The sequence below is a fragment of the Camellia sinensis genome, chromosome 5 (assembly GCF_055761805.1).
Source record: "Camellia sinensis isolate YWXY chromosome 5, ASM5576180v1, whole genome shotgun sequence".
In the NCBI taxonomy this organism is placed as follows: domain Eukaryota; kingdom Viridiplantae; phylum Streptophyta; class Magnoliopsida; order Ericales; family Theaceae; genus Camellia; species Camellia sinensis.
Genome location: NC_138965.1, coordinates 126,874,097 through 126,885,210, shown reverse-complemented (window position 1 = coordinate 126,885,210; position 11,114 = coordinate 126,874,097). Strand labels below are relative to the sequence as shown.

General features: G+C 35.1%; 1 protein-coding gene across 2 annotated transcripts; it reads right to left on the bottom strand.

Moving 5' to 3' along the window:
* Positions 1 to 1,329: 1,329 nt before the first annotated feature.
* Positions 1,330 to 10,738, bottom strand: LOC114294942 (U-box domain-containing protein 33). 2 transcript variants are annotated; one of them, XM_082869760.1, is made up of 10 exons: positions 10,567 to 10,722; positions 9,357 to 10,359; positions 8,146 to 8,267; positions 7,710 to 7,831; positions 7,114 to 7,218; positions 6,311 to 6,752; positions 6,004 to 6,144; positions 4,873 to 5,403; positions 3,233 to 3,994; positions 1,330 to 1,727 (listed from the first exon to the last, which is right to left on the bottom strand). In XM_082869760.1, the coding sequence occupies exons 2-10, from the start codon at positions 9,622 to 9,624 to the stop codon at positions 1,548 to 1,550; spliced, it is 2,673 nt and encodes an 890-aa protein (XP_082725886.1). In that variant the 5' UTR covers positions 9,625 to 10,359; positions 10,567 to 10,722; the 3' UTR covers positions 1,330 to 1,547. The 2 variants fall into 2 exon arrangements, with proteins under 2 accessions (XP_082725886.1, XP_082725885.1); XM_082869759.1 differs by having other exon boundaries at positions 9,357 to 10,738.
* Between the last annotated feature and the right edge of the window lie 376 nt (positions 10,739 to 11,114).

The window sequence follows — 11,114 nt, the reverse complement described above, 5'->3', positions numbered from 1 at the left end:
GAACGTACTTATTTGGAAAACTATTCTACTTATTTGTAATCAGGGCTCTCAGCTTGAAAGTTGTAAACCCATAGGATATTTTTGTTGTAGTTTTCTCTTATTTTTCAAATTTCATATGTATTGTTAAATTCTTAAATCTCACAGTTATAGTATATGAATATAAGCTCTTATGAGAAATTTAATGAGAAAATGGTATACTTAATAAAAGACCATGTTTTCTCTAATGCTTTTCGGTAGTACTACATGCACCAATTAATGTACTTACTAGTGTACCAACTCTAGTTATAACATTATTATTGACCACACTCATTATACAAATTACAAATATCAAAAATTTCTTAAATTATGTCACATCATCAATTGATACACTAGTTAGTACACTAATTGGTGTATATAGCTAATCAAGTAGAAAAAATATTTCAATGTTCTTCATTTATTTATTTCTAAAAAAAAATTTGTAAAAATGTTAATTCCAAAAATATGATTTTCACCTAAACAAACAAACCCCTATGATAATTGCATTGGAAACTTGTATCAAAATTTGTTTTCATCTTCAATCACAAAAATAAATAAAAGTAAAAATAAAAATTCTACTTTCATCTTGATTGGGGTTCAGCGTAGGGGATAACTATAGAAACATTACGATTGGAACAAAAAATTCACACCAAAAAAATAAAGAAAGAAAACCATGTATGTGATATTTTCACCATCTCACTGCATTTTCTAGTGCAATTTTAGGGTTTTTGGTTGGTTCACCTTAGCTACGTACACCTGCGGTGAGCTATACTATAAGATTCATAACCTTTGTTGCTTATTCAAAAAAATGAATTGGAAAAAGAAAAAAAAAATGATGCGCAAAACAAAATTCAAGCCAAAAGCATGTTCAGTTTGAATTGGACAAGCCAGTTTTGATTTGAAAATCACCGTTCTTACGGAATATAACTGGCAAGGAGATGCCCAACTGTGGTGCGTTACTGTGCAATGACCCAAGATGAGTCCCACAAACATGTAGACAATGTTTGGATAAAAGAAATCAAAGAAAAACAACGAAATTTTTATTATCAATAATCAAATTACTAAGAACAAAATTCAAGTGTCAATATTATTCAAGGGTTCGGCTTGGTTAGAACTTTTCATGAAAAATGATAAGATTTTAAATATTATGGACACATTTATCTTTTCAAATCTTATGAGATCCATACGAAAGAGTGTGGGGATCAAATTCTAGCTCGGTCTGAGACATTGGTATCTAGCCGGAGTAGATAATCAAGAATCATGTTCCCATTTAAGTAATCAGGAATCATTTACCTCAAAACCAAAGTCTAAATCTGTCTAAAGGACAAAACTAGATGCTATCATTAAAAAAATATGTAAGACACTGCATATATATACATAGAGCAAGTATATCTGTACTATTTTCTATACATGACAGTATGATGCTGATGCAAAGTAGAAGATCCAATAAATAAAATTAACCAAAAAGAAAAGAAAATAGGCTATGGAAAACCTGCTAGACAAAACTTGAAAATGAATACTACTTGTCATCATTACTGTTGCAGCCACTCCTGGATTGCAGCACGGAGAGCGCGGTTGGGCACAAGATTGCAGTGTGGCAGCTTGTGATCTGTCATTGGTGAAGTGTCAAGACCACTGTCGAGCCATCCTCTCAAAGCCTCCAATTCATAAGTATATCCATCAGCTGCCACATGAGGATCTTGCATGATTTCCTGCAAGAGTTCAAAGACAACAAAACAAACATCTTTTAACCATCACATCATCAACCCAGAAAAGCACATCTGAATACTTCGTCAGAATGATATGATCATATATATACACAGCGCTGCAGCCAAGAAATTAATTCAGAGGGGACATTTAAATAGATACAAATATATAGAATTTTCAAATGCACAAACAAACAAAGGTACAAGTTATTTACCCAATTAGGCTAATTTGCTATCCATATTGTATGATTTAAGTGTCTACAAATTTTGCCGAACATGCATAAATGTGTATAGATTCACAGAAAAATGCTACAATGTGCCCTTACACATTGTAAGAGAAGATAAGATTTTTGTGATGAAACTTACAAATTTTTTGTGATGAAAGTAACGATTTTTATGATGAAAGTTATGAAACGTGAAGTTATAATGTGCACCTAAAAGTTATGTATGACTTAAGTCGTACTTTTTATGATAAAAGTGATGCTTTTTGTAAGAATAAAAAAGTCATATTTTTTGTGAAGAAAAAAGTTGTTCTTTTTGTGACAAAAGGTAAACATTTTGTAATAAAAGTTAAATTTTTTCGTAAGGTGCATACCGTATGCACCCCAAGAAAAGTGCACATAGTAGCTTTTCCCTAGATTCACACTTACATTTTCGGAACAATTCAACACCTAGCCATAACCAATCAAAATTTCTTCTAATTTATAGTGGTATAGGAAAAAATGAGGCAGGGCAAAGAAAAATGAAAGAAATTGAGCAAAGAGTAAAGAAGTCCTACATATATAGAAGGTGAAATATATAAGGAACTTCATAGCTAAATAAATAAAAAAAATAGAATTATTAAAATACAAGGGTTTTGTTGAAAAAAAAAAGGAGGGAAAAAAAAGGTTTTCAGAAACAAGGACATATATATAATTTTAAAGGGGGGCAAATTGAAATATATTTACAAAACTATAGCTAAAAGTGTAACTTTAAAAAAAATGAGGGGCACTTGACCCTCCAAGGCCCATACTGGCTCCGCTAGTATAGGGTGATTCTATTTTCACACCACAATTTATCTCAGTACACACTATTTGTGTCGTTCAGACACCAACTCTCGAACAAAATACAAATGTTTGGATATCTACTTCCGAACATAATACAAATGTTTGGATATCAACTATTGAACGAGATTTTTGTTCGAATAATTGGTTTTTGTTTGTTTAGAAGTTGATATCCGAACAACACAAATGGCATGTATTGAGATAAAGTATGGTGCGCGAATAGAATTCTCCACTAGTATATATATTAGTGGTAGACAAAATTAGGGAATTCCATTAATTAGCCAGCAAAATATCAAGAATTTTTTTAATCATGGAATGAGAATCATGATAAAGCTGTCAGTGATAAAAGAAGTAATTTGCAAATTGTTGTCAGTGATAAAGCTGATGTTGGGCTATGTAAGCTAAAAGAAGTAATTTGAAAATTTTCCAAATAAACAAATAAATGAAGAAGCAATGGACATAACATACCTGAAAAATGGGACAAATAAAATATGGTGGAATCTGGGATTGCTCTTCGGAGCTCATCCGGAACGATGATGCTCCACACGAAGCCCTCATTGGTTCAAGAACCCTCCACACATCCGAGGTGATGTCTGGCCGGTTCCTACGTTTCGTCTCACAACACCTCATTGCCAAGTGAGTCAATTGTTTCGCTTTCACAAATGGCCAGTCCCCAGCTGTAGGATCTAACAGTTCTTTCAAATTCCCTTTATCTAATGCACATTGCACTTCCTGGATTATCCCCAAGGCTGTTCTTCCAGTCAACAACCTCAATAATATGATTCCAAAAGAATAGACATCTGACTTTGGGGTAAGCTCTCCTGTTACAAGAAATTCAGGATCCATGTATGCAAACGTGCCCTTTGGGTCAGTTCTGCAACATGCGGTCACGTTATTGTTTGAGAATTCATTTTGGGAAATCACACGGCATATTCCAAAGTCACTGAGTTTGCTCACGTTGTTGGCATCTAGAAGAATATTGGCAGGTTTCAGATCACTATGTACTATTTTATTGGGACTACAAGAATGAAGGAAGATAAGAACAGAACACAGCTCTGTTGCAATACGGATTCGAGTTTGCCAGGACAGTGGGGGAGTGTTGTCTCTGCAGCTCAGTCTGTCTTCGAGGCTTCCATTAGGTAGATATTCGTATACAAGAATCCAAGCTTCTGGGCAGGCTCCAATGAGAGTTACAAGGTTTGGGTGCCTCAATTTAGTCAAAATATTGACCTAAATAAAATCAATAGACACCAAAGAAAAATTCAGATACTTACCAAATCGTCTAAAAACTATAGAGTAATAGATACAACTACGACATGCAAGCATCTAGACAGAATATGCTGAGAAAAATATTAGTGTGAAAGGCAGGATAAACTGTTTACTATTTGTGCACCCAAAACAATTCTCTTAGTTTCACTAGTTAATTTTCCCAGAATCTCAATACAGATCATTTAGTGTACAAAAAAAGATCCACCACAATAACATAAACAACATAAATCAAAATTTCTTTTGAAGAATGCATTGCCAGTGAAAATTTTCACAGAACATACAGAACTAACAATCTATAACTAGCAAGTTTTCCATCAGCAAAAAAATATATCTCTATATATAACTTGTAAGTTTTCATGCAAGACATGCCCTCCACATGATTTGTGAAGGTCCTTTGGCAAATGGTGAAACTGTGATCAGGTAAGGACACGAGTGGCAAACACAAGAGCAACTTTTTGAAGAGAAGAAGTAATACTATAATTTCAGGCAACATATATGCCCAATAAATCTACAACTTGGGATCTACTGGATTGTGAACCAATTAAAAGCCAGAAAATATTGAGTGATAACCCACAATTAGAGTTCCATTTGTTTGATTGAGTCATTGATCCCAATCATTCGATATAAGGTAATTTACTAAATGCACCACAGCCACAGGTCCACAACCACAAACAATTCTATCAAATTCTGGCACAGCAGAATGAAATAGTATAATTCTGCAGGCAATGATACAAACTCCTACTTACATGATAATTATGACCCTCGAGCTCTGTAAATATATGACTCAAACGAATTAATATAATTAATATCAATAAGAGAATAAGAACCAATCATATTACCTCTTGTTGAAATTCTGAGGGACCTTGCAAGCTATGAGAGTGAAGCATCTTTACAGCCACTTGAGTGTGATGAAGGAGACCCTTATAAATACTTCCATAACCCCCTTCCCCAATCTTCAAGGACGGGTCAAAATTGTTAGTTGCTTCTTCGATTTCAGAGAAAGAGAACTCTGAGAAAAGATTAGGCATAAGTGTGTTTGAAGCCTTTTCTGATTGTTTTTTCCTCATTTCCTCAGCAGCTTTGAGTGCGTTGTCACGATCCAACTGCAATTCATCTTGTTCCTTCTTATACTTTTGCAAGAGTTCCACAGCGGAGAACATCTTCTGTTCCAACTCCTGTACAATCTGGTCAGAGTTTGCAATTTGATTCTCCATAGATGATTTCTGTTCCAGCGCAATACGAAATTCTTCCCTGACTTCATCTACCTGCTGCTTCATCTTTTCAAGTTCTTCTTTTTCCCTTTCTAATGTTTCCTCAATTTCTCTTCTCTGTTTCAATTCCCCAGTGTATGTTCCTTCTGATGTTTTAGCCTGCATATTGGCAATTTGTATAAAGATCACTGATGTTTTCAACACTCAGTCATGACATTACACATGTAAAACACAGGGGCTGTGTTTGGATCTAGGATTTGGGAAGGGAAAGGAAAAGGATTCCCTTCACATTTCCTTTCCTTCCACAAATCCCTCCCCAAATCCAAGATCCAAACAATCGTACTGTGATCAAGGGTGATGTGTACTCTCTCATGTGGTTCAACAGATCACCAAACCAGATTGTGAAATAAATACCCATTTTTTCAGAAGGAAGACCACATAAGCAATAGTCTTAATTAAAAAACCAAGTGGCCATTTCAAAGAAATTAATCACAAAAGAGCTCAATGCATTGTGCTCTTAGATTTTTTTCTGTCTTCCCATCCAGAAGATGGTCAAAAATCATATGAGAGTTGAACACAAAAAGTACATAATATGTTGACCATTCTAATATACAAGAGGTAGACATCACATTTCTTTCACGTAATTTCTCCTAACTAGGACATCTATGGTAAGTAAGAAAAAAACCAAATCTTCATTGTGTATTCCACATCTGACCACCAGAAAGAAAATAATAGAACGCATAGTAGCTAGAAGTTTACTCTGCGGAAAGCATCAATGGCATCCTTTTCAGCTTTCCTACGCCTCACTGACTGCTCAAAGGCTTGTCGTCTGGAATTTTCTTCCTCTGCCATAGCTTGCTTAAGCTGATCATATGGTCCGACATTCATACCTCCTTCATGCTAAAGTCATGATATGAACCAGTCAGAACTTACCAGAATTAAAATTTCAAAGGGTTGAGTCACTTGATTAATTTTCTGATGCTTGAGATTCAAGTCAAATGAGCTCATAACATCTAAAACACAGTTTACGGATATGCTAGCTGCATAATAAAAGCCTTCTACGTACCAGGACACTAGAAGGAGATGTGTGCCGATGATCATCCTTCAAATGATGCATGTCGTGTGACTCCATTTCGCCCTCAGTTCTTGCAGGTAAGGTCAAAGCTGAATTGTCATCCATGTTACCAGCAGAACAGAACGAAAAATGCGAATTCAGAGAACTCCTAGGAATTCCATCCAATTCATTAATGTTCCCTTTTGTATTTAGCCTGTTGCGAGGAGTTACCCCTCCAGAGCCTTTTGGGGAGAAAGCTGAGACTGTCATCCCACGAACGTCGGACCTTACTCTACGATAGTCTGGATCTAAACTAATGAGCTTTTGTTGATCATTCTGCACTTCTGAAACAGACCGTGATCTCCAAGAACCAGATTGTCCAATCTCAGTGTTTGAACTCGCTTGTTGTGTCAGAAATGCGACCTCCACACTGACTCCCCCCAATCTAGCTTTCCTATTTAGATATGGAACATGCATTAGCAATTACAACAGTGAGAAAGAAATGATGGTTCAAGAATCATTAAATCAGTGACAAGGGAAGAATAGTAGTAGTAGGCAGAACTCAGAAGCTTTCTCTGCAATAATTGATTGAGGATGTTGTGATCATACGAAGGTGCTCCATGCAGAGGTTAAGAAGGCTTAAAAGCTTCTCCATGAAGTCGGATATCTTCTTATCTATCATATATTTTTTTTCTTAAACTAGATCCTCGGTAAAAATCACAGAATTTTAAAAACCAAAAACATTGGAACTGAGAGTGTCTTTACAAGACTGACTTTGTTTAGTTGAGTTGTAAAAACAAAAATGCGAACCATACCTTGTGTGGACGAGGTTCCCTTTACAGATAAACCAAATGTAACAAGAAATAGGAGCTTGTAAGCGCACATAGATGGCTTTCTTGGATTTTGGCTCCATCATTTTCCTGCAATGTTAAAGGCTATCTATAAGGTCACCAATTTTAGCATATAAGTGCAACACAAGATACTTAATGGCCTGTATGTAATACCCAATAAAAACATAATTATTTACTATTTTCAGCTGAACCACTGTGATTCATTTTATCACAGGCAATTTCCCAACTCTCTTGTTCCAAGAATAGGGAGAACAGGGAAGAAGAAGACCCAAATGAATAGATCAACTAAATCAATCACCACCCCTTTAGTGAGCATACCCAATTGTTTTGCTCTACGTGGACTTCTAAAAATGACACAGCTTGTCAGGTGAGGAGCAAAGAACCATTTATCTATGTCACAGGAACAAACACTCGCAATATGAGAAGAATCATCCAGAGCCAGTATTCAGGGTAAGTGCTATGTTGACGAATATAACCCAAAGCAAGAAATGGGCAATAAAACCATTTGTAAAGAAGATGAAGATGAAAAAATAAATTAAATGTCTCTATGTGGTTTGTACTTTGAATAATGCTTGTGTGCCACTGCTCCCATAACAAGCCTCCTGATCTGATGCTGAGATACGAGTTCCACAATCCCCTTCTCAACAGAGTCCCTTTCAATATGTAGTACATCTGCGCGTACCTAGATAAAATGTAAAGAATGCAAAAATACAAAGAATGTTCAGCAAGTGCACTGATCATGGGACAAAGGAAGTCCTAAGTTTGAGTATCAAGTTAGTAGCTTGGAGCTATTTTCAAGCATAAATCTGAAAGCTTCAAAATCCAACATAGATAACCATTGTAATTGGTTCTTATGGTAAAATCAGCTTCAATATTTTATATATTGTCAAAAATAAAAAATAAAAACCAATTTGTTCTGGTGCATGATATCAAGTTCACGGAAGCATATAATTAAAAAAGGTTACATGTATTGAAAGAAAAGAAGAGAAATAATACCCCCGCTCGGTCACAGAACATCCTGTACTCATGTAGAAGCTTGTTCATATCTTGCCTCTCAATTTCTCGGTATGCCCGGACTTGCCATTCTTCCACTTGGCTTACTGGAAACTTTGTGCCCACTGCCAACCAAAAAGAAAATAAAAATAAAAATATTCATGTTTAGGTAGTGAACAAAAAACCATCTCTGTAAAATAACAAATAAAATCCACAAAAAAAAAAAAAACAAAAAGCTGCAAACTGCACACAACGTAAGCGATATAAATAAAATGCACGATGGGGGAAAGAGAAAGTGGGGAGGAGAATCAAAAGAAAGGATCATTGGCAGAAAAATAAAAAAACAAGAAACAACTAAATGAATACACTCCCCCTGTTTGTTAAATAAACAGTCACTTTTTTGTAATAAAAGATTACGAGGAGAAAAAAATCTTATAAATACTGCAACAAATTGTACTCGTTTTAAATAGTGAAAAAAACACTTCAGAACCAATTTGCATTGGCCAATCACAAATTTGAAGATGACCAGGGATCTAATATTGACAAAGAAATACAAGATGCTTTTAATATCCACTTTCTTTTATCAATAATAATATCCTCTTCTTTTCTTTTCTGTTTTTTGGCTCAGCTAGATTAATATCCATTTTTAACTAGTCCATGCTCACAACATCCTGGATGAACAAGAATCATGATTATGTGCTCATCCAAGAAAAAAAAGAAGAGGTAATATATGTATATAGAAGATTATATATGCTGTACAAGCATTGCAACTCAATTTTCAAACTAAAGCAGTCTACTGGCAGATAGTAACTCATCTAAGAGATTGAGATATCAGAATTTATCATGTAACACTAGAATGAAAACAATGGAGTGCAGATTATCTCTTATTTAGATATTCTTCTGTCCGTGTAAACGTGGTGTAAAAGTGGAAAGAATGATCTCCATAAACTGCACTTGGCTTTACATAATAATTTATGTTAATTGTTAACATTTAATAAACCTACAAACAAATTAAATAGCAAGTCAAAGAGAAATCAGTATATAGAGGCAAAATCAAGAATTGGGTATAATTTGGCAAGACTTAAAATTGTTTAGGTGAATCGGAATTTGTTCCCACAGTAACCAAGAGACAAAACTATATCAATTTTTCGAGTCAACGAAAATTCATGAACAAAGTAACACATATGTATGGAGGAAATGTAGCAAGAATTTACTCGAGGAGGGAATTCTCTTCGCAGGTTTGTGAACAAAAAGGATGCATATCTTCCTTCCTCCTGAGTTGTGCAGTGTCCATAACAGATTTGATTTGCCCTCATTCAGCTCCTTTCCCACCGCAACATATATCACATCTTCGACAGCTTGCACTGGTGGTTCTTCAACGATTTCACTCCCACTTGCCATCATTCCCGTGATTCCAATCTCAGGGCATCTTGTTGGATTGATCTGTTGTGGAATCACCGGCATAGGACTCACCACAGCCATTGAAATTCTTCAATTCCTCCCACAAACCAATTCCAATTCTCTCTCTCTCTCTCTCTCTCTCTGATAACTTCAAATTCACAGCTGAAATGAGTTCTATTCCCCCATATTTCTCTAACCCCTCTTCCACTCTAAAAGAAGATTCTAAGAGAAATAGCTCTGAAACAAGAATCAATTCCAATGTCTTTCTCTCTCTAATCTCTGAAACTCTCTCTCTCTCTCTCTCTCTCTACAACGATAAGTTCAAGAGAAAAGACACCTATCGAAATTCATATACAAACGCTCAAAGTCTCTCTCTCTTTCGTTCTCTATAACCCTGTCCCTCTCTCTAAAAAACGATTTTAAGAGAAATATCTCCGAAACAAACAATAATTTGAAAATTCCAATGTCTTCCTCTCGCTAGTCTCTGAATCTCTCTCTCTCTCTCTCTCTACAACGACAATTTCAGAGAAAACACTCTGAATCGAAATTCACACACACGCACGCACGAGCACACACACACACACATATATGCTCAAAGTGTCTGTTTCTCACTCTTCCTCTGCTCTTCTTCGATCAGAAACCCTACAGTTTCTGAAAATTCGAAGAGAAGATACTCTCACAATCCCTCAAATTTTCTGAACCAATTTCAAGAGAAAACACTCTGAATCGAAATTCACCTATATATATATGCTCAGAATGTTTATTTCTCTCCCTTTGTCTGTTCTTCTTCGATCAGAAACAGAAACCCTACAGTTCCTGAAAATTCGAAGAGAAAATGCTCTCACAATCACTTAAATTTTCGTAATCAATTTGAAACAATGTAAGCAACGAACCAAAAGGTCTGAGAAGTCTATCTGTAGGTATGACTATGCTGGAAAGAGATTGTTTGTCTTGAGCCTATATAGACATTGCACTAGAACAAGACTGCGATATATATATATATATTGAATTTCGTCAACTTACGTACAAACGTATAGTCATAGCGGATTCCATTACTCTCTCTCTTGATTTATTGATTCGCTTCTCTCTCTAGAACTCTTCTTTTGATTGGCTTCTCTCTCTCTCTCTCCCTGTGATTTCTACAGTTGACCTTCCTTCAAGATGAAGCTTCTATGTGGTGGTGCCCTGTAGCAGCGGCCTCGTTTAGAAACCTGCTATTTTAATTAATTTTTTAATTTTTTTACTAAAATATGAGATTAAAATAGGAAAATATTTGGTGGCCCTCGTGACTCGAATGGTTTGAATGTGTCAAAATAACGTCGTTTTATATTTAAAATGACGTCTTTTTGAGTGTTATGAGTCGTTCGAGCTATATTTTTTCTGACCATCTACCATTATTAGTTAAAAAATTAAGAAAATTTATTTATAAATCGCATTTTAAGGAATGATAATTTATTTAATTTTAAGGATTTTTTTATAAATTAATTAGTTTTATTGATTTTAAAAAATAAATTTAATATATTATTTGAAAATTAAATTTGCGGTGATACTCTTATTTTGTATTATGTTTT